This window comes from Chanodichthys erythropterus, chromosome 22 (assembly GCF_024489055.1).
Source record: "Chanodichthys erythropterus isolate Z2021 chromosome 22, ASM2448905v1, whole genome shotgun sequence".
Classification (NCBI taxonomy): Eukaryota; Metazoa; Chordata; class Actinopteri; order Cypriniformes; family Xenocyprididae; genus Chanodichthys; species Chanodichthys erythropterus.
The window spans coordinates 2034935-2059627 of NC_090242.1; the positions used below are offsets into that span (position 1 = coordinate 2034935).

Below are 24693 nucleotides of genomic sequence, written 5' to 3' on the forward strand. Positions count from 1 at the left end.
CAGAATCTATGGCTTCATTAAAAACAGTAAATTGTGGGAATTTTTTTATTTTTTTTTTATTACAGGCATTAGTCAAGTGAATTTTACATATCAAACAACAGTAATTGCATATGAAAAACACTAAGTGCTATTTGGACATTAGGTGTTAGTGTGTCAGTCTCTGCCAGGCTTTACAGAGCGATTCTGCAGTTCCGTATTTGTGCAACAAAGTTGTGGCTTCGGCACAGATGTGCTGTGGAAACAGAGTAAAGTGTTTTTCCATATGCAGAGAGACGATACAACATTCCATGACGTCCGGAAAAGGGTATTTCTAAAATAGAGAGGAAAAAGTCATAATAATATGCATCTCATTTGCAAATATATATTTATAAATTGCTTACAGCAGCAGTTTTTACTTTTAATAAAGCCTATACAAAAAATATATATATATTTTTAGCCTTACAAGAATAGTTCATGGTAAAACATCTAACACGAAATGAAATCAGTTTTGTCAGAATACATGGCTACTCTTGAATGGATGTCAATAGAGAAAGATTTAAGCTTAGCAGCCAATCCTGAACAGCTGTTTGAACAACAGGAAACTTAGAGCAGCCTTTAAAATATTATGCATGTTAAAATGTTTAACTCCAAAGCCTACTTTATCATGTTTGATACACAAATTTCTAAACGTTCTACTACAAACCTATCATCTGATTGAGAGTTTGTACTTTTTAGCAAGTAAAAGGTCTTTTAATATAATGCTAAATCATCTTTTTGCTGTGAAAGTAAGAATAACTTTCATATTGTTAATATTTAACTATGAACAATTACACCGAAACACCTCAGGTTTACTTGATTATCCATCATATTTGAGTATCATATGTGATACATCCGGCTTTTGAAGAATTTTTATTTGTACATCTCAGAATGAGAATTTAATCTTACTTCTCGGCCATATAAATATCAAAAAAGCATATTTCTGCTTGGGCTACAGAATAAATTTGAGGTGTTTTGGTTTTTCTACTCAAGTCTGAGCTCCATTTTCTCCTATATCATAATATGTGAGCCATAAGAGTCAAAAAAACACGTATGCAAACTTTTTCTGACTATTATTTTATGTCAAGCATTACAAAGTTAAAGGGATAGTTCACCCAAAAATAAAAATTCTGTCATTAGAACCGGTCAAAGTTTTAATACAAAGAAGATATTTTGAAGAGTGTGGGAAACCAAGCAATTGCTGGTCTCCATTAACTTCCATAGTATGAAAAAAATTACTATGGAAGTCAATGGGGACCAGAAACTGTTTGGTTTCCCACATTCTTAAAAAAATCTAAACTCATACAGTTTTAGAACAATTTGAGGCTGAGTAAATGATGAAAATTTTTATTTTTGGGTGAACTACCCCTTTAGGGAAACTGAGTAACTTACTCTGATGAGCTCAGGAATGGCAGAGAGCACTTTATGGTGTTCAGCAACCTGGGCAGTCAGTGTAGCAAGAGATTCACTGCTAAAGAGAGACAAAAAGAGCTGTTAGACATTTCTTTGAAGCACCTGAATCAAAGCTCAAAAAGGTACAGCATCAGAAATACCCATTTCCACTACTAGATCCTCCAGGTTCCTCTGAAGTTTCAGACTGAGAAGTACTAAGAGCTTCCGGGCTCACACGAGTCTCTTTACACTGGCTGTGCTGCTGAATCAGGCTCGTCACTCTCCTCTGGATCTCTGCTATGGCTCTCTGGGTGGCCTGAAGGTTGGCATGAGGTTCAGAGAGAAGAACCTTCCAGAGGCCCTCAGAGAAAGTGCCATCAGATTGAGTTTCTCCTTTACATTCTGCTTCATCTTCATTGTGGCTGTTCTCTGTTAAATGATGACCGTTGCTGATGGTGTTATTAGTCAAAGCTGATGTTTCACTGTAGTTCCACCATTTCTTATACATGAGCTGATAACAGACAAAAGCCTCCACACTTTGAGAAATCGCCACGCTTCTCTCATCACCTGTGTCTAGTTTCTGTTTGTAAAGTGCCACCGACTCCAAACCTGCAAAAAGAGGATCGTTAAAAATTAATTGCTCGCTTTAAAGTCACCATGAAATCATTTTTTGTTTTGTTTTTTTAATGGAATATTACAGTATTTATTATAAATGATTTATCCGTGCACATTTTTTTATTCATGTGTCCTTGTAATCTTTAAACAAAACAACATCCCCTCCCTCTTGCAGCAAATTCCCTTCTCTGATGATGTGCTCACTGGCGTGAGGGCGGGACAACCTGTCACTCATTAGATCATAGCAATTACAAACCACAACTATTCAATCAATTTTCAATGGACAAAATAAATTCCCACACTACATTTTTTCTGGTTTGAGAAGCTCAAACCAGAAATATTTTCACTCAGATATACACCACAATAGGGAAGGGAAAAAAAAAAAAAAACTATGGCAACTTCCGGTTCATGCCGACTTTCAAGTTAATTTGTAGTGACATGGTGTATTTCAAGATGTGGTGTACCTCACCTTGTGGTAAAAGCAGCTGGCACATCTCCGTCATGAGTGTGAAGTGTCCTGCCTCTGAACCTCGAGTCAGACCTTGCAGTAGCTCCTCAAGAGCAGACGGCCATTCACCCAACAGCTGACTCAAGGCACACAATGTCACGTCCAATGAGATGTGAAATAAGAGCTGAGGAACAAAAAAAAAAAAAAATTAAAGCTGCAAGCAGCAATGAAAGGGCCAATGAACAGTGGGCGACGCCCACAAGCAAGTAAATACAGGAAAATTATGGCAAAGTCATTTCAAAGTGTCACACTTCCTGCTGCCAACAGGTATTATCAAACATGTAAACTTTGGAGCCAATCGGACATTGTATGCCTGAGTTACAACAACTTCCTGTTTCGTGGCATTAATGGCATACATTAGCACTTAACATGTTAGTATTGCATGATTTAACGTGTTTCTAGAATGCTTGGTACTTTGTGGCATATTGAAATGTGTTTCTGGGAGTGAATTACAGTGCAAAACATGCCATTTCCTGTTGCCCACAGGTGGCGCTATGACTGTAACTGAATATTGGCATATAGATGTCTTCAGGCCAGGACTCTAATAAAACGTGAAGTTTGGGGCAGATCGGACACTGTACACCCGAGTTACAACAACTTTGTTTCATGGCGAAACATCGAAATTTGTGAGGCCGCCACCGCTCAAACGAAAACTCAAGATCTTCGCAATTTAACGTCTCAAAGGCCTTTAGATTAGACTGACCAAATATGATGTTGATCTAATTAAAGCTCTAAGAGGAGTTTGTTAAAGAACAACGTCTGGAAATGGCAAAAACTGCAAAAATTTTGCAGAGAACAATCAAAATATCTCACTTCCTGTTAGCTTTACAGATTTTGCACCCAGGGCTTTTTTGTAGATATTGGGCTGTTACACGTATCTACTTAATTTCATACCTGTACGAGACACGTAGCGCGAAGGGCGTTTAATTGAAATTTTGTAGGTGGCGCTAACGAGCCATTTTGCCATACCTAATTCTGAAACCCATATCAGATGTAAATATTCACCACTTCTGATGTGTGTGCGAAGTTTCCTGAGTTTTCAAAAATGCGATTAATTTTGGAGAAGAAGAAAATCTGGCCGAGCAATTACAATAGGGTCCTCAAACCATCGGTGATCAGGCCCTAATGAGTGAAAGATTAGTGAATTTGACAATGACATCAAAGAGACTTCTCATAATAGCTTTTATTGTCAGTATTGGTCACTGAAAAACTCATTTTTGGTCAGAAATGATCTAGAGATATGGGTGGACAATGGATAATATAATAATTAAATGGCTGACATAATGGGGGGGGTCATAATGCTAGTCAAATGCATTGACTAGTGCCGTCATGGGAAATCCCCTTAACTCTTAAAAGGATACTTGGACAAAGATATCACTTTCCTCAGTGCACATTCGCACAGCACAGTTTTTATTATGAATATAACATTGACCTGAAGAATATCAGATGCAGGTTATACACTCGCTAAGTCAATCTCTCTCATAATACTTGACTCCACATAATACAAGAAGCTTTGATGAAGCAACTCAGCACTCCTTCATTGCTAGTTCTAAAGTGACATTTTAGAATTAATAACGGAGGCTTGGGTTTATCTGTTAAACTGTCAACTTGAGATTTGAATCTGTGGCGGAAGGAAGTAGTTCTGCACAAAAGAGGGTTTTGAAAGACTCTCTGTTGTTGTTCCTCATTTATTTATACACTCATGCCGTTGAACTGTTGCATAAAAGCAATATCACGCGTAATCGTGCGTTATGGCTCTACTTCAGGACCATATCGCACGACTACTAGTATGTATTATGTATTTCATTAAATAATTATTATATTATACTGAATTGTATTGTATTGCAATCTGTAAAGTAGATCTGTTGGCATCTTAATTTCACACATACTTGCTTCATGGGAACACTAGTGGTGGCAGGAGGATTCTCAATGGCTCTCAGCTGTTGATGAAGTGTTTTCAGTTTGACCAGGTCAGCAGCCGCCACTCCAAACTCGCTCTGCCACACTTTGTGCACCGTGGAGAGGAAGTTCTCCTCACAGGACTTAGACCAGGTATGCGAAGAAGCCACAGTCCAGGTGACCACATCTGTATCTGCCAGTCTATGTGTGAGGATCTCATTAACACAGAATATCAGTCTGTGACCCTGTGAAGAAGAGGAGAGAAAGATGCTTTACATACCCTGAACACTGATACGGTTACTATAGTTACCATGAATATGCTGTAGGGAGCAAAAGGTGACATTTACCTTACAATAAAGTATATTTCATAACGTTTCAAATGTCTTAAGTGTTGGACAGATAACACAATATTCATAGTAATAATAATAATAATATATATTTATTATGTATTAGATATTTTATTGTCTTTTATATTGCTGTTGCCTCAAACCAAACACAAAGATTAATGGTGATCTAAAAAATCCACTAAAAGACAACACTTGAAAATATATTTTTCTTCCCTTTCATTTATATCAGTGCCAATTTAGCTTACTCATTTATTGAATATGCATATATATCTAATAACAAACGGAAAGCCAACAGCTGGAAACAAACCAAAAGTGAGTCTTGCGTCCTCAGGACTTCCTGTGCTGCGGTCCAGTCCTGGGAAAGCATCAAGTCTTTGGCGCACCTCAGAGAGAGAGAATGTGCGAGCTCACTTTCTCCTGATATCCATGCCAGATTAGCAGCGGTCTTCAGTGACATCACATCCCCTTTCTTGGCAACAATTTTAGCTGCATCAAAGCTCGAGTCTGCGGCGAAGTAACTGAGAGGTGAAGAAAGAAAATAGTTTGGTCAGTATTTTAATTAATCAGTTTCAATTATATTACCCCACTGACTGTATACAGCAATTAAAATCATACCACAATATTATGCATTCAATATTATGATATTGTATATGTTGACAGATTAAGTTAAAGGGATAGTTCACACAAAAATGAAAAAATGAAAATTCTTCATCCAATTACCCTCATGTCGTACCAATCCTGTATGCATTTCATTTTTCTGCTAAACACAAAAGAATATATTTTGACGAACTAAACAGTTTCTTTGACTTCCATTGTATTTTTTGTGCATACAGTGGAAGTCAATGGGAACCAAATCTGTTTAGTTACTAAAATTCTTCAAAATATCTTCTTTTTTGTTTGGCAGAAGAAAGAAATGCATACAGGTTTGGAATGACGTGGGTAAATGACAGTTTTCATTTGTGGGTGAACTATCCCTTTAAATTGTAGAAAGTATATTTTAAAATTATTACCAAAAATGTAATATTTAGCAGCCCAACATTTTGCATGCATAATGCATTTCACCCTATTAAAAACACAACATTTAAAGGGATCATGAATTGAGAGATCAAATTTTCCTTGATCTTTCCACATGTAAGAGGTCACTGCATTATAAAAACATCCTGTGAGTCCAAAAACAGCGTTTATTGAAACCAAGCCCAGAAAATGACTTCTGTCGGATTTTGTCACATTATAATGGAATAGTGTGATGAAAGACCACCTCTGTGGAATCAGATCAACGCCTGCTTCTACATTACATCTTTGTCACATCACATCACTTAGTGAGATGAGAAGGAAAGTGAGATCAGAAGGACAGAAGAGAGATACAGGATCACTGAACTAAAATAACATTACCTTCCAAAGGATTCTAATGCTAGGACTATGTGAATTTCTCCATTTATTTCTCACATTATTTGTTTGTTCGGTAGATTTCACTGTGGATTATTTGGTAAATCAGTCACAATTTCAGCACAGGCTTTGCAAGCATACTTTTACTATAACCGTTTATTGTAAAGTTATTATTAACTGTGTTAAATTCTAATGGCTAATCTGTGATGAATTTATTTTAAAAGAAACTATAATAAAAATAGATAGGTTTCCAAAAAATGTATTCTTTCAGAGAAGACTATATATATATTTTAGGGGTGTAACGGTACATGTATTCGTCCCAGACCGGACGTCACAGTTCGGTTCAGGCACGTTAAACGACAAATACAGTCAATCACAGGCAATCCACACCCCAATGCATCCAATTGCATTACGCAATGCTGTTTGCTACCAGAAAAAAAGAGCAGAAGAAGAAGAGAGGATGATCGATCAATATGTAACCTCTCAACCAGTGCTTCAACTGTGAAAAAGATATCAATAAATGACCTTGAGAATAATATCTCCCGTAGCATTACATTTACCTCAGGCATTTAGTGTTAGTTTGCTAGAGAAATTAACTCTAGAGAGGAGCATTTCGTATGTGGTGAAATTTGGGATTTTTTGAAAAACCTACTTTTGCAAACTAGTCCTAGGTTTTTCGATCGATCGGAACCAAACCAGTGCAGAAAGATTCTCTGGAGTCATTCTAAATGTCATTCTAAAAGTTATTGAAAGAAATTGAATTTTTTATTCTAAGTCGCTAAGGGGTGCCAAAACGTTCAAAGTGTGCGGGGCCACTTTTACTAAAATGGCAATAACTCGTGAACGGAAAGATATTTTCACCAAACATGGAACAACTTTGGCGAACTAGTCCTAGGTTTTTGGCTCAACCTCAATAAAACCACTGTGGCACAATTCTCGGGACTCTCTAGGTCAGTGGTCCCCAACCTTTTTAAGCCCAAGATCCCTGACCTCGACCTTTATGAAAGACAAGATCTACTTGATAGAAAAAGACAGCCCAGATTGTATTTAGTATTTTTTTCATGGCCAATTTAGATTCTGATTTATTTATTTATTTATTTTTACATGCAAATTGATTCTGATTCTGAAACTGGTTGCAGATATTTATTATTGTTATTATTATTATTATAAACAAAAATACATAGCCATTTGAAATTAGAGGGAACCACTGCTTTTTAATCACAATCCAAACAAAGATGCTATCACATTGCACGAGCAGTTTTTTTTTTTTTTTTTTTAATTAGTTGAGATTTAATTTCAAGATTTAAAGCAAAAACAGAACGGTCTGACTTTATCTTTGTGAAATTATATGCTACACAAAAAAGCTTGAAACAAAAACAGCAGGCTGAATGAGACGCAGATTCACTCTCTGACAGCAGGTGGCGCTTATGGAGCAGCAGCGCTACAGTGTTTCCTTGATTACCGCTGTGTAAACAAAGCTAAACTGCACTAATAATTAGCTACTTTATTTGGAGGTCAGAGGAAAATCAAATGCCATTACCATCGAATTTTTTCTGAAGACAGTAATTCATTTTAGAGATGCATTCATATAACCCTTCACCCCCTAATTCAATATTTATATTTTCTGCCTATATTTCGAGCATCGTAAACAGTGAGCTGCTCGGCCTGCTACAGAATTTTCTCCTCTCTGCGTCCGTCTTCAGCGTCTCTGGCCTCTTGTTTACGGCTATTTTACAGACTCGGACATGATATGGGCTATTTACCTTTATCACTGTCCCAGTAGCTCCCGAAAATAACAGAAAAATAAATACAAAAATACAGTACAAAGACTGGAGAAATGTAATGTATTTGTGCACTCATATTTCTGTTATTTTCGCGAGCTACTGGAACAGTGATAAAGAACTTTGGCCTTTGGATAGCAATAGCAGGGTCATTTGAGAAACTGGCATGGCCAAGCCTACCCAAAATCCTATTGTTCCTAAACGAAAACTCAGAATTTTGCATCATTACATGAGCATATGCAGGTGGTACTATAACTGTTAAAAAGCTTTGAAAACCATATACTTCCTATGGTAAATTGCCTGTATTGGCTGTAAATTGTCTTTTCCTTCTATGATTTAACTGGTTACATGCTTGCTAAATAAAACAATACTTTTTTTACACATTGGCTTAAAGGCCTTAAAATGCTTGAACCCCATTAATTGCTGCTTGCAGCTATATTTATAATTGAATTTATTTAAGCAAAGAGACACATTTGTTAAAAAACAAACAAACAAACAAAAAGTTTAATAATAAAACAGGCAATTTTATGTTTAATTTTCTTCCCACTGCTGTACCGAACTGTGACTTCAAAACGGAGGTACGTACCGAACGGTCACGTGTGTGTGTGTAGTGTGTTTTTTGACTCACCATTTTGCTGCCGTAGCATAATGGCCATCCTTCTCCAGCACTGTAGCCCAGCTCATGTAGAGATCTTTCAGCACAGGGTCCTCTGGCTGGAGTCTGGCTCTGGCTAAAGCAATGGCCTCACTGAAGTTTATTGCAAAAACAAACGTTAATCTTCTACTCAGGCCAAACACCAACATGACAAACAATTGCTTATTGTGATTTTTCCAACCGGTAGAACTGGTGGCTCTTCAGAAGGTTGATTGCCTCATAGAGTTTATGGATGGAGACAAGATGCGACGCCGCTTTGAGGAACTGCTCGTGGTGGCAGAGCTGCTTCACATACGCCTCTACAGTCCTGGCCCACACCTGGTAGCCCGCTGAGAGAAGGTCAATGACAAATAAAGATGTCCAGGAGAAAAGAAATCTTCTTGGGGTTATTCTACTGAACATTTGAAAACCTACAAAAACCTTGTCATGCCCGAAACACTTGTTCTTCTGACTATGATTTTCATGTCACATGCAAAACAACAGTGTTTCCTGAATGCTGGTTACACCACACTGACTGGCCAATATTTTTAAAGGGTTAATTCACCCAAAACTGAAAATTATGTAATTTATTACTCACCCTCATGTCGTTGCTCAAGACTAAAAAGGTACTAAAAGGTGTTAAAACATATTTAAAACAGTTCATGTGAGTTCAGTGGATTAAGAATACTTTTTGTGTGCCAAAAAAACAAATAAAATAACGACTTTATTCAACAATATCGAGTGATGGACGATTTCAAAACACGGCTTCATGAAGCTTTATGAATCTTTTGTTTTGAATCAGTGGTTCAGAGCGCCAAAATCACGTGATTTCAGTAAACACAGTGCATCACAAGTGTTTCAAAATTTCAATAGTTCATGTGACTTTGGCAGTTTGATACGCGCTCCGAACCACTGATGCAGCAGTGTTTTGAAATCGCCCATCACTAGATATTGTTGAATTTAGAATTTAGATATTGTCCCTATTTTTTTTTTTTTTTTTGCGCACAAAAAGTATTCTTGTCGCTTTATAATATTAATGTTGAACCACTGTAGACACATGAACCATTTTAAATATGTTTTTAGTACCTTTCTGGGCATTGAAAAAGGAAATGATCTTGCTGGCTATGGAGGCCTCATTGAGCAATTAGATTTTATCAAAAATATCTTAATTTGTGTTCCGAAGATGAACGAAGGACTTACAAGTGTGGAAAGACATGAGGGCGAGTAATAAATTACATAATTTTCATTTTTGGGTGAGCTAACCTTTTAAAACTGCTCCACTGCATTTTTTCTTTTAAATAATAAAAGACTGTGTTAAATATTTTTTTTCAAGAAATTGTTTCAAGTCCTCCAGACCTTTTTCTTTGTTTACAATCTCTGGACAGTTACACCACCTTGACATTTTTTTTCTTTTGAGATATATATATATTTTTTTTTTTTTTTTTTTTTTTTTTACCCCACAACATTGTCTGTATGATTTCCATAATACTGCAAAACGTCTCACCCATTGGAGCTAAACTGAGGAGATGGTCAGTCAGTTCTCCTTTCTCCACAGCAAGATTTATTGCTCCAATCAAGTCTCCTTTCCACAGCCTCAGATACACCATTGAGTCATAATGACCAGCCTCCATGTGGCTCTCCTCTGTTCAAAACACCACAATGATCTTAACACTGCATCCAAGTCAGTGACGCCCTGATTTACATCAAATCTTCAGCATAAAAGCAGATATTGACCTGCACTGGGCCCGACTCACCTTCCTCCTGAAACATCCTGTAGAGGGCATCCCTGTCTGTGAACAGACCAAGCTGTATATGATCTCCAGATCCTGGAACACAAGCTCTGCTTTGCCCTGAGCAGCAGAAGGGAAAGGAAATGTGCTATGCAAATTATAATCACATATTTCCTCTCATTTTGTCATTGCAGCAGTTTAAAATTGAAAATTCTCATTGATGTCTACATGAGAAGACACGCTTATAATCCTTATAAAAAGTACTGCAGTGGTACCAAGATAATACCATCTGATACCATAAATGTAATTTGATATATGGAAATGAATGATTTCCATATTCATAAACCATTTAGACTACTATTCAAATAATTGGGGTCGGATTATTTTACATTTTATTTTTTTCGCACAGACCCCACATTTTTGACCATTAGTCTACATGACAGTCCAAGTTAAATCATAGAATCCTATGGTATTACTTTGGTACATGGCCAAAACAACGTTTTACATGATGTTTCTGAAACGTCACGAACAGCATTCAATCCTTTTGCATTTAATTTGCCTTGTCACAGAAGAACTAGGACAGAACGTGTTTCAGCAGGACAACTGAAGTATTATACCACAGTAAACATCGCAGAGATTTATATACATTTAATAATTTAGCAGTATTAGTTATATAACTATATATATTATCTAACAATATAGTTAGAATCACTTACAGAACGTTTTTTTTCCAGCTGATGAAAGATAAAAGCATTGATAGACATTCAGTATCCATCCTGCTTTAAGAGCTCGAGCATTTAAAGCAGCAAAACACATAACTGCAGTGCACGCTTAAAATAAACTGAATAATATTTTGAGTTGGTGTGGACGCTAATCTAGTTATGGTTCTTTGTGAAAACAGGCCTTTAATGTTTCTACATGTTTTTACCATGTCTCACTTACCATGTGAGTGTCTCACAGCAGCGAGTGTCAGACAGTCCTGTTGAAGATCCTCTTTGGGTCGGTGATCCATAGAAGTACTGAGCGGGAGAATGGACCGAGGCTTTCTCTTTTTTAAAGACAGATCTAAAATGAACAATAAATGATATATCATAAGAGCCTTTACTATGTTTCCATTTTCTCACACCAGGTTTGATGTCAGTGACGACAAAAACCATAGGTTTTTAAAGCCCCAAGATGTTTATTTATTTAAATTTAATAACTGATTAATTAATTTATTAAATAAATAAATAATATTAAGTCATAAACAATGAATAAACAAATTATTAATAATAATAATGCTATTACAGTTGCTAAGCAAGGCAGCAACCAGCCACAATTATAGAGTGCACTGTTGAATTCCAGAAGTAAAAACTCCATTCATTTTCTCTGTAGGGAAATTGATTTTGAACAATAACTTAAATACTTTTAAAGACAGACCAACTGTGAGCTACAGGGTTGTTAATCCATGGTATTTGCTGCTGCTGAAGCCGTCAGCCATTATTATTTTTATATGATTTGTAAACTAAGCATTCTGGTGCACTCCCACAAGAAAATAAGTGGAAAAACAAGCAAAACTTTAAGTAAAGTAAAGTAAAGCTTAAAGTAAAAAAAAAAAAAAAAAACTAGGGCTTTTTCACAAATTTCACAATTGGATTTAATTTTGATTCAGAAGCTTGCCATTGGATTTCAATTCGATTACCTTCAATATTGATTAATTTGGAGTCTATCAGGTACAGTACATGGCAAATTTCCTCAAAGAAAAAATACAGCTGGTACATCATAATAATATTAAAGGTTAAAATTAATTGATTTGTACTTGAATATAAATTACACATAAATAAATTTTATGATAACATTATAATACATTTGTAATTACATAATTATGTTTCTACTCCTTTTTACACAGGTCTAAACATTTAAATGGTGGACATCATAAATCGGTTTTATACATTCAGTATTGAAGCACATGTTTAGTACAATAAATATGCAATAGCCTAGTCACAGTGGATATATATTAAAATGCTCCTCTCTAAGTTCATTTTTGTAGCTGACTAACGAGTTGTACATTGAACGGCTTTTTGGTAAGTTGTATTGTATCTTTCAATATACCTTTCGGATATTTATTCACATTTATTTCACGTTTATTTTAAAGCAACTAGTTTGCAGGTATGTATTTTAGCTTATTTTTAAAATAATCGTTTAACGGTGGAATTCCTCGTGGAAAACTACATTACTCATGATGCTGTGCAGGAAATTACACCAATCCGAGTCGGAAAAAGCAACACACGCCAAAATAGCTCTTTTAAAAAAACTAATATATATATATATATATATATATATATATCAACATTAATTTGTACATGAGAAGTTTTATATTTCTCCATCATTTTTAATTCGATTATGCTGTTCGCAATGCTTCATGGGATTGTAGTTCTTTCCCTCACTAAAGCCGTAAAGTACACAGTCTTGACTGCAAAAAAAAATTATGATTCACCTTGTATCTGATTGGCTTTGGCTAATAATTCTTTAACAATTTTTTTTTTTGAATGGAAAAATGAATGGAAAAAATACATCCAGAACCAGCGCCGCTGAAAAAGTGGGTGGGAACTGTTGAACTGTATTTTGAATGAGAGGTCACAAGTGCATTAATTTTAATGCATTTTATAATCAATTCAGAGACTCAACTATATAACTATATAGTTTTATAATCAGTTTTTTTGCATGTTACACGTTAAAAAGAAATCTGCATCCCACCTCAATAGCAGCAAAAGTGTTTTGCAATTCAACATGAACAAGCACATTGTACCTAACTTTTTTTTTTTACTTAAGTGAATAGTAGTTAATGTGGGATAGAAGAATATATTGAACACACACATACGAGGCAGAGACCAACCTGATTTCTCTCTTTTCTTCTCCTCTTTGACTGCATGGATGAACTTTTCTCCATTCTGAACAGTCTCAGTGCCACGTGTGTCCACACTGCTCTCTCTGGACCAGCCTGTGACCCCAATGATAAAGGTTATTCATCACACGACACCCAGACAGCTGGAGTGACATTTCAAAGAGTGAGCTGGAAGCACAAAAGCGAGAGGAAGTGGAAGAGACAGCGAGAGATGAAAGCAAGAAAGAAGTTACCCGTGACGGACGGACCGTCTGCGTTCTCCTTCTCTTCCTCCTCGTCATTGTCTGATTGGCCCTCTTCTGCTCCGCTGCCTGCTGCTCCTTTCATTTCTTCACCTAAAGGCAATTCACTTTCTTCTGGCTTTATCCCTCCTTTTCCTGGTGCCTTCTTTTTCTTCTTGGACTTTTTCTGCGGTCCTCTCTTTTTCTCTATTTCAACACGTTTTTTACCTGTTGATGAAATCATCAAAGTATGTGTATAGTTAATTATATTTATACAGTTATTGGCTCTATCAGACAGAGTGTGAAATGGCACAGACCAGACTTTCGACAGCTTCTCTTCAACCACACAGTATCATTATTTCTGTTACAATAATTCAAAGTTTATAGTTCTGATATAAATACTGACTACTTTTACTACTTATTACTTTTACTAATACCTTTTGAAAGTAAAAGCAGGTGCACACTGAGATTTTGGCCATGATTTGGTCGTCTGAGACAAATTTTGAGAATCCTAAATGATTCCTCTGATCCTAGGCTAAAATCTGAAGCCTTTGATCGCTACTTTGACATGTTCACCGACAGCTGATTATTGACCGTTGTGATCAAATTTTACTTCTGAGGAAATTCTGGCAGTGTCAGAAGATTTGGTGCACAGTCCTGCAGTGTGATCAAAATTAAAGCTACAGATTTCTTTCTTAGCCACCATTTCAGCCCCGCGTGTAATGCAGCTCAGTCTCCAAATGTGTATGGGTTGATGTAAAACTACGGACAAGTTTTTTTGCATTTTTAACGCGTCTTGACTGTCGTACAGTCTGACATATAGGACAGCTGAAATCCCACAATGAGACATAAGGATCATGTTCGTACAGTCTGACAAGCAACAATCGTTAAGGACTATTATAAATCGCACATTGCACCCCGCTTAACTTGACATTTTAAATAAAGATTGTATCAATTACATCATTACACCAGTAGGTGGTGACAAGTGACTGCTAATAATAAAATGTATTTGTCTTTGAATCATTCATTCAAGAGATTTGCTTAAAAACGCATTCATTCAGTAATGAAGCAAGTTAAGTCTCTAAGAGTGAGTCATTAATTAATTTTTCATATTCATATAAAATATATTATAATTAAATTAACATTTCAGAACCTCTAGTAAATTACATGTTATTTTGTTTAGTTGTCTATTCAGAATCCTTGGAGAATTGTGATCTCTATTTGAAACAACAAAAAAAATTGTGATTCTCAATTTATCCAGAATTGTGCAGCCATATGATGCATTAAAATTATTTTTTAATCAAAATTAAAGGGGTGATGCACTGAGAAATCAAATTTTCCTTGAGCTTTTGACATATAAGAGGTCATCATACTATAAGAATATTGTGGCAAGGGGGGCGTGGTTCAGCGAAGTCTGAGAGAGTCAGGAGACGAGCGGTGAGTGAGTGGGTTAAATGCAAATGACGAACACCTGTCTCTTGTTTCAGTAATTGGCGTGGAGAGAGTATATAAACGCCAGGACAAACAGGATCTGCATCTGATATGTGTTAGCTACTTGACAAAAATTGTGTTTTTCTCTGAGGCATGGTAAAGCATGGTACTCGTGCAAAAAGAAAAAAAGAAAAAAAATCACGAAAATTAAATTTAAACAATAAGACTAAATGTGTTGAGCTGTATAACAATAATTCGTTTTCAGTCTATAAATATATCAAAACAGTTGCTCCCTTGCCTATTAAAACGTGTAATATATAAAAGCGTCTTTGGTGTTTCCATGGTTTCAACGAAATAAAACCTGAAACCGAGGCAGACCGAGGGTTAATGTGGGTATGACGCAATTGACAGGCGACTCCTGACACGTCCCGGAGCCTTGGTTAAAATTGCAATTTGCTCATGATTTACAAATAGCTGGAAACATTTGGGCTATTGTAAGTACTCAAGTGAACAAAATATATAAACACTGGCCTAGTGGTTTGTGGATATTAAAAAAATAAAATAAAATTACATATTGCACCTTTAAGCGCTAACATGTTTCTACAGCAGCCCTAAATGGGCAAACACTCTACAGAGCACATTTTGTCACTATGTTGTTGTTCTTCTAAATTGTTTGTGTTTTTAGAGGCAGCTTGCATCGTTGAATACACACAAAGTAGTAGTAGTAGTAGTAGTAATCCGGTTTATTAGAAGCAGAGACCATTCTTTGAAGAAATAAGAAGAAACTTCATTGCTTCTCCGAAAGGGAGTTCGCAACCTCACCGCTTTGCACACTTTAAAACACTGATTGAGAGATTACATGAGACATGATACATTTAAGTAAGTTGTTCTGTCTTCCAACATGCCTTTTGACGTTTAATCACATTTATTTCATGTGCTAGTAGTAAAGTGGAAGAGATGATTGATTCACATGTTGCTTGAACTGAGGCACTACAGCGATGCCACATTAAAGAGTGACAAAATGATATTTATTGTTTGAATTTTGTGATTAAACCTGACAGAATTTGAAAGCTCACACTTGGTTTCATATCAAATGTAACAAAACACAAAGCTTATTGCAATTACTGGACGCTGGATGCATTGCACGCTATAAATAAAGTTTAGTCAATTTTTGTTCCTGTATTAACTGAAAACAGCATAGACTAAAAGATCTTGCTTCAAGAAGAAAGATCGATTAAAACGAGAAATTGATAGTCAACTCAGCCCTAGTGTCCACAAAGCCGACATGTTTACCTTTTGTAGCTTTCTGCACAAAATAAACAGGCACAATATGCCATTAGAGAAATGTTAATTAAACATCAATTTTCAGTCAATGATTTTGCCTCTCCAAAACTGTTTTGGACAAAACCAAAAATTAATTTTCATTGAATATTTTTGTTTGTTTGTTTCAGTGTATCACTAGTTAAATATAATAGTTTACATACTCTTGGGAGGTGTGATGTGTTCCTGCTTGGATACGGCCCATTCTTGGAGGGTGAAGTCATCTCCACCGGTCCAGACCAGATCTGGGTGAACAGCGGACCACTGCACGCACAGCAGTCGGCCTGAGTGACCCCTGTAGTTACACACCGGCTGCTCTTTCAGCACATCCCACACCTGGAAAAATAAGTTATTACAGAGCAATAACATTTTTTTTGTATTTTTTCCTGGATGATGGATTACATGATTATTTAAAGGGGTCATGACATAAGAAATCAAATATGGCTTGATCTTTTGACATAAGTGTCTTTGTACATTCTTAAAACATTTTGCAAGTTTCATAGCTTGAAACGTCCTCCTCATTATAAACAAAGGATTTATTTAATAAAGCTCCAAAATTTTGATATTGCGGATCTATGACATCACACAGACAAATATGACTGCATCCAGAGCAAAACGTCGACGAAAAGTTATACCTCATTGCACCATAGGCCCCGCCCACTGGCATTCAGTCACTTAACAGCTGACATTTTCCTACACAGGATGTGAACCTATTATAAATCAGTGACACTGTCTACACTGGATATAGTATACAATACAGATGTGTGTTTAAGAACGGAGACTGCTCTAGTCCAGGTCACAAAGACCTTCTTACTTCTGCTAGACATTAGTGCTGCTTTTGACACTATATGTCATACCATCCTTCTGAATAGGTTGCGTGTTTGGTTAGGAATTTCTGGTTTTGTGTCTGAATGATTTAAATACTATCTCTCCAAACGTTTTCAATTTGTTTCTCTGGGAAAAAACAAGTCTGAGCCAACATTAGTTCAACAGGGTGTCCTGCAGGGGTCAGTACTTGAACCCATTTTGTTTTGCATATATATATGTTGCCTCTGGGTGACATTATTAAAAAGTATTGTCTGGGGTTTCATTTTTATGCTGATGATATGCAGATCTATGTCAGTACATATCCTGATCCTAATCTTGCTCTTACATTTCTTACTGCATGTCTGGAAGAAATAACGGTGTGGATGCATGACAATTATCCTAAACTTAACAAATCTAAATCCAAACTTCTCCTTGTTGGGATGCTGACAGCTTTAAATGCAAAAATCTCAATTTGTTTACCGTTTCTGACCTCGTGTCTCCATCATCACAAGTGCGCAACCTTGGTGTTATTTTTGATTTGTAATTGTCATTCGAAGCCATATTAAAATGGTCTTGAAATCTGTGTTTTTCCATCTCAGACGTATTGCCATATTACTTCTCTATCTTTGCCTGATGCAGAAAGGCTTATCCATGCCTTTATAACATTGAAGCTAGATAAGTGTAATGTACTTTTTTCTGGTCTCCCTGATAAGTATATCAAGAAATTGCAGTATATTCAAAAATCTGCAGCACATGTACTGCCCTACACAACTGCTTGCCAGCATATTTCCCTGGTTCTTTATTAATTGCATGGGCTTCCAGTACAGGCACGCATTGATTTTAAAATCTTGATTTTAACATAAGGCTCTTCATGAGACAGCTAGACCATACCTTTGTAATTTAGTAGCTTTGTACACACCAATTCGCTCTCTCCACTCTTCTGACTCCTTTACTCTTCAGCAGCCCACTTTCAAATTGAAGTCTATGGGTGGACGTGCTTTTTCTGTTTCAGCTCCACATTTGTGGAAAAAGCTTCCCTTGGCTATTTGAAATTCCCCAACACTGGACTGTTTTAATTAATTATAAGTCTTTAAAGACCCATCTTTTTAAAGATGCTTTGAGTGTACTATTATGTTTTACTATTGTACTACTGTTATTGCTGGCTTATTTTATTTATTGTATTTTGTCTATATTATTCATATATGTAGCGCTTTGAGTTTGAGAAAAGTACAATATAAATAAAATGCATCAACATCATTAACAACGTTCGCTTTGAAGCATCCAGTTTAAAAACTTGTTTGCAGATTATTTCAGGTTCAGAATAAGGGTAGAAAATAACAGATTTTTTTCCACATGTATATTTGTTTTCTTGTGTAAAACCATTATTAACATTATAATTTATCCTCAAGGAACATAAAATAAAAATGTAAATGTCATGACCCCACTAATCTAAATTTCCAGATAAAATAACCACCTTGAGTTCCATGATATTATTGTGTCATTTTTTGTTTTAGCCACCTTTTTTAGCAAAAAAAAGAAAAGAAAAAAAGTCTAACTTGCCTGAGAGGTTCCATCATAACACGCCGTCACCAGACGCCCATCGTGATGGGGACTCCAGGCTAGGCTGGTGATTTTGTTGGTGTGACCAGAGAGAGTTCTGAAAGGTTCAGTCACCAGCACTGGACTCTCTGATGGGGTTTCTGTAAAAGAAAAACCCTAATAAGAAAAACACATTGAAGCACATTCAAGCCCCCAATATACTTCAAGCATAATCGAAGAACAAACTTTGAACAAAATCAGGCCAAAACAAAGTTTGTCTGGACTTTGTTTCTGGGGTTAGAAACAACTTGCCAAAGAGAGCTTTCCAGAAACACCTTCGAACGACCATTGGTCTGTGGACATTATGTAATAGGTATGAGTGACATAAGGCTCTGCCTTCTTTGATGTGGAAATCTTCTTCTGTCCGGTACAACTCCATTGAGCTGTACCAGCTGACATTGAGGTCAGATACGCGTAAAACATGAAACACACTGGAGAGTTCTAATTCTAATTTTAGCGACAAAAGGTTTAGCGCTTTAAAATGGTTACCGATACAGCTGATAGAAATGCCATTTATATTTACATTTATATATTTTTTTTACAGTGTATAAATTCAGAACAGGCAGTTGTTTCACCCATTTTAAAATAATAGGCCTATTACCAAGCATTCTTTTCAATCTACAGTCTAATAGCCCTAAAAGTTATTCAGAAAAATACTGCAACTGCATCTGTTTCTGAATAGTACTGGTCTAAATAGCGAAAAATATATATATATATATATATATTTTTTTTTTTAAATATGACAAAAATAATTTAGTACATAATTTAATAATGTGTAATAAAGTTTTGTTTCAAATGGATGAGGAACATATAGCATCTTGAAAATCTCTGCAGCTCATCAAATGAAGGCAGTTCCAATGCTGACAAAAATAAAAGTAAAATACACAAATAAATAATAATAATAAATGTTACTTCTGTAACTGAAAAAATAAAGCTGTAATTAATGAGTCATAAAATCAAGAGTTTGATTTCATGGTCAGAACCTGCACTAGGCTACATGACAAATAAAACTCACAAACGTGACAATTGTTAATAAAATAATTTTATAAATACAATTTATTAAAATAATTTTAACTCAAACTAAGCTCTATTGAATTTTAGAGCTGCATCGGTCTCTGGAGAAAAAAAAAAAAAAAAGCAATTTGATGTTTCTGAACAATTTGATGTTACTGAACTCTAAAACCAGAACAAATTACTTTGTTGCTTAGAATGATCTAATGAAAAATGCAAAGAATGAACATTTCACTGTACCAATCTTTTTATGGACCCTAAAATTTTAAAATTGTGTGTCCAAACCCATGGACACAAAGTAATATTGAATAATATTACTTAATAATATTTAAGCATTACATAATATTAAAGTAACATACATATAACATTACATTACACATAATTTAGAGTACTAAGTATTAAAGTAACCTATTTGTGAAAATAGTAAGCAGTAAAGTGGTGAATTTCAATTGTCTTATTACTCTACATTTCAAATATTTGGGATGAGAAACATAAAATATAATTTGAAATTATATGAAATTACATTATTGAAATGATATACGTGAAATTATGTATGGAAACAGCTTGGGCAGTTTTTTTGTGATACAACAGAACCTATACAACAATATGTTTTTTGAGGGATGATGTCATTATTTTATCAGTAAAAAAGGCCAATTGGATGGAAACGTAATTGCAAAATGCAAATGTATTTTTGGCATATTAACTTGATAACAAAACACTGAAAAATCTGGATGGAAAATTGGCTGCTGATTACTTTAAAACAATATATTGTATAAAGTGGTATATAAATAAACATGACGTGACGGAATTGCAGAACTTGAACAAACATATCCACATCACTACGATCAGATGCTTTCGTAACTGCTGTTTTCTCACCGCTGTCATTTTTGTTGTTTATTCTGTTATTTAAAGGAAAGCGCACAGCGCATATTTACATATTCATCAAAACTGGTGGTTCCCAACCATGTTCCATACACATTTTGCATGTCTCCTCAATCAAACACACCTGGATCACATTCAGGTCATTATTAGCGACTCCAGACAAATGGGTGTGTCAAACAACGTAGACATGCAAAATGTGTCCTGTTGCCCGTGATGTTTGCTAACCGTATACCACTGCAAAGGCATTTCAAACTTGCACAAAAACAGATTCAGTATTCCTGAAAAACAGTGAAATGCACATTCAGAATATCACACAAACCTGCACTAATTATATATGTTAAATTACACAAATATACTTTCCTCCGGTTTCACAGACAAGGCTTAAGCTAGTCCTAGACTAAAATGCATGTTTGAGCTGATTTAACTGAAAGCAACTTGTACTGACATATCTTAAAATATGTCAGTGCCACTGTTTTGACTAAAGATGCACACCAGTAATGTTTTTTTTTCTCTAGTGTACATTTATAAAGGATATTTAAATGCCCTAATTGAACTAAGGTCTAATCCTGGTTTAGGATAAGCCCTGTCTGTGAAACCAGGCCATAATGTATTTAATCTCACTTTATTAAACGGTGGCTTTAGCCCAGGTTAGAAAAAGTAACGCAAAAGTTACGTAACGCATTACTTTCCATAAAAAGTAAAGTAACGCAATTACTTTTCTAGCAAGTAACATAATACTGTAACATTACAACTTTCCCAACACTGCCTGTAGTATATATTATGTATACATTGCACAGTATGTAATGTTTTTGTATGCATAGAGCAGCCAACAAGGATAGATACAAGAGCCGATTCTCACCTATTGCACTCCTGAGGTCATGGACGTAGACTGTGGCATTATTGGAGCCGGATGCCAGCAGATACTGCAGCTCAGTCTGAGATGAGTGTTCATGGTGCCAGCACAGTGAATTTATGATCTTATGATGCTGCTGCACTGTGCACAAGAGCTTCAGCATGGGAGCCTTCAAAACCTCTATGGACCTACATAAAAAATCCGTATGGATTAAACCACTCAATCCAGCCTCTAATAATAAGCTTTATTTGATGCATAATACTCTAAAATATGATTGCATATGATATATTTCATATTTAAAGACAACATGAAATCAAAACAGAATCTGGTTTTACTGTGCACAATCTATGAATATGTATTCTTAATCTTACGTTTCTCCACCTCTAAAATTTTCTGATGTAACCAAATCCATGTGGGCTGAAAAAAATTATCTTAAGTAATATCTCAGCCTCATGACTCAGATGAATACACTCAAGCCCTGTGCTACATTTCCTACTGAATATAGTCTCCTTTTTCAAAAATGAAACAAAACAACAATTTATAATAAGGTTCGATTTGTTAACGTTAGTTTCTAGACAAACTACTGTTCAAAAGATTTGGGTCGGTATGATTTTTTTAATGTTTCTGAAAGAAGTCTCTTATCCCCAAACGAGGCTGCATTTATTGGATCAAACATACAATAAAAATAGTAATATTGTGAAATATTATCACAATTTAAAATTACCGTTTCAACATATTTTAAAATGTAATTTATTCCTGTGACGTAAAGCTGAATTTTCAGCATCATTACTCCAGTCTTCAGAGTCACATGATCCTTCAGAAATCATTCTAACATACTGATTTGATGTACAAGAAACATTTCTGATTATCATCATCAATTTTGAATATCAGTTGTGCTACTTAGTATTTTGGTGAAAAGTGATTTTTTTAATTATTTTTTTTTTATTACAGGATTCTTTGATGAACAGCAAGTTCAAAAGAACAACATTTTGTGTGAAATAATAATATTTTGTAACAATATAAATGTATTTACTACGGAAGATGATTAGGGCCAAGCAATAATAAAAAAATAAAACCATCTTGAGATTAAAGTTGTTAAATTTTGAGAAAACTCGTTAAATTTCAAGAAAAAAGTTGAGATAAAATGTTGAGAATAAACTCGTTAAATAACGAGAAAAAAAAGTCATTAAATTACGAGAACAAATTCGTTAAATTATGAGAAAAATGTCGTTAAATTTCGAGAAAAAAGTTCTCAAAATTCAACGGAATTTGTTCTCAACATTTTATGAGAAAAAAGTTGTTAAATTACGAGAACAAATTCGTTAAATTAAGAATTTGTTCTCATAATTTAACGACTTTTTTCACATAGTTTAATGACTTTATTCTCATAATTTAATGACTTTATTCTCAACATTTTATCTCGACTTTTTTCTCGAAATTTAACAACATTTTTCTCATAATTTAACGAATTTGTTCTCGAAATTTAACGAGTTTTTTCTAAAAATTTAACAAGTTTAATCTCGAGATGGTTTTATTTTTTTATTATTGCTTGGCCCAAATCCTCTTCCGTAATTTACTGACTAATTTAACACATTCGTGGTTAATAAAAGTATTAATATCTTTCAAAAAGAAATATGACCCCATGTTTTTGAATGGTACTGTATACTAATATATTTCATGTAAGATTTCAAGATTTTTATAAATTAACATCAACATATTCTGAATTAAACAAAAAATTACATAAACACTATTTTAGACTAATAATGATTAATAGATTAATACAAATCATATAATTTGTTACTAATCTTAACAAATTGAACCTTATTGTAAAGTGTTACTAAGTAAGGTAACATCTAAGAGGATATATTTTTGGTTAACATTATTACCCATCTTCATTTCCAATGGCCAAAATGCTGCCATCCGGCTTCCAGCTGAGGTCTGTGTGTGGGGGGATCTTGTGCTGAAGAACAGAATAACTTTATATTTAGATCAATATGAACAAATTTAATAAAGACAAATATGAACAAGCGATTTCTCATCTTACTTTGATGCTGTTGGTGTCTCGGATGAGTTTGTCAATGTTACTGGCCTCTCCTGAGAGTTTCCAGGGGTCGTGCTGGAAGATGACACCCTCTCCGGCACAGCTGTATAAGCTGTAGGACGGCTTGTCTCCAGATCCCCCTGAGCCACGCACATACACAATTATTAGTGGGAACATCACTATTACTATTGCTCATACTTCAACAAACCCCTCTGAACAAACAAAAGCAATTATCTCCACCCCCTCGAGCATCGGAGATGGATGCAGTGAAGTACATGTCATTTGTCAGCAGTGGGGTGAAATTAAGTTTTCATTCCTTGATTACCCAACAAACTCTACAGAAGGAAAGTAAGCGTTTTTTTCACGCTCGCTCAATTACAGAGAGCGTTAAAGAGGAGTCGGGCATCACTTATTGCTGATGGATTGTTCTTGGCGCCACGCCAAGTTCAATGTCTACTGGGTCATGGTGGTGTGTTTAATGAATTGACTTACCAAAAGACATGGGCGGCACAGGAGGGCCCCATGATAAGGAGTAGACGGTTCTGCGGTGGTAAGTGCTTGAGATTTGAGGAGGTCTGTGTGTGAAAACAAATAATGAAGTGAAATGTGTCATTTTCCATTTAATTAAATGTATTTGAAACTTTAATTGAATTATGCTGCCCTCGTTCATAACTCAATTTTTTTGATGATGAATATCTTATATTGAACCTTGCATCCAAACGAACCTAATTGCAAGATTTCATATGCATAAACAGTTCAAAAATAAAAAAGCATGAATGTTGTCCTTACTTGTTAGAGTAAACTTCATATACGCCCACTTTACCATCATCGGTACCAAATGCCAGAGAGCCCTCTTTCAGTGGATGCCATGCCAACTGTAAGAGAAGTGGGCTTGATTTTAAACTAACTGAATGGCAGTGTGGGACATATAACTGTGAATTAAACACATCTGACTCACAGCTGTGACTTTAGATTTGATCCCTTGCCAGAATGTCTTGATGTCATATTGGTTCTGTATAGACAGGGTGTTCCACACCCGGATCATACTGTCTCCGACCCCTAGAGCCAGACAGCCGGTGCCCACCGGAGAGAAGCTGAGACAGTACACGAACCCACCCAGAGTGGGCAGAGTCCAACAGCACTCCAGAGACGCTAGGTCCCAACACTTAATCTGAAATGAGACATCAATACAGAATAATAATAATACAGAATAATAATTATATATATTTATATATATATATATATATTTTTTTTTTATGCTGTCATGAGTAAAGGTTACTGCCGAAATATGCACATAAATACAGGGAATAGGATACAAGCTGCTGCAAGGACAGCTG

General features: G+C 35.5%; 1 protein-coding gene across 1 annotated transcript in view; it reads right to left on the reverse strand.

The window, feature by feature from the left end:
• Positions 1-17: 17 nt before the first annotated feature.
• The window catches only part of gemin5 (gem (nuclear organelle) associated protein 5), a 36509-nt gene continuing 11833 nt past the window's right edge, over positions 18-24693 (reverse strand). The window contains exons 8-28 of the mRNA XM_067375241.1: positions 24315-24527; positions 24146-24231; positions 23849-23931; positions 23360-23496; positions 23202-23275; positions 21322-21503; positions 18531-18670; positions 16328-16499; positions 13425-13640; positions 13183-13287; positions 11250-11372; positions 10332-10427; positions 10082-10219; positions 8780-8927; positions 8572-8691; positions 5084-5294; positions 4420-4674; positions 2492-2654; positions 1569-2016; positions 1408-1486; positions 18-310 (exon numbers count right to left, since the gene is read on the reverse strand). Coding sequence (XP_067231342.1) covers positions 146-310; positions 1408-1486; positions 1569-2016; positions 2492-2654; positions 4420-4674; positions 5084-5294; positions 8572-8691; positions 8780-8927; positions 10082-10219; positions 10332-10427; positions 11250-11372; positions 13183-13287; positions 13425-13640; positions 16328-16499; positions 18531-18670; positions 21322-21503; positions 23202-23275; positions 23360-23496; positions 23849-23931; positions 24146-24231; positions 24315-24527 — 3354 coding nt within the window. The 3' untranslated portion in view covers positions 18-145. The remainder of the gene's footprint in view (positions 311-1407; positions 1487-1568; positions 2017-2491; positions 2655-4419; positions 4675-5083; positions 5295-8571; positions 8692-8779; positions 8928-10081; positions 10220-10331; positions 10428-11249; positions 11373-13182; positions 13288-13424; positions 13641-16327; positions 16500-18530; positions 18671-21321; positions 21504-23201; positions 23276-23359; positions 23497-23848; positions 23932-24145; positions 24232-24314; positions 24528-24693) is intronic.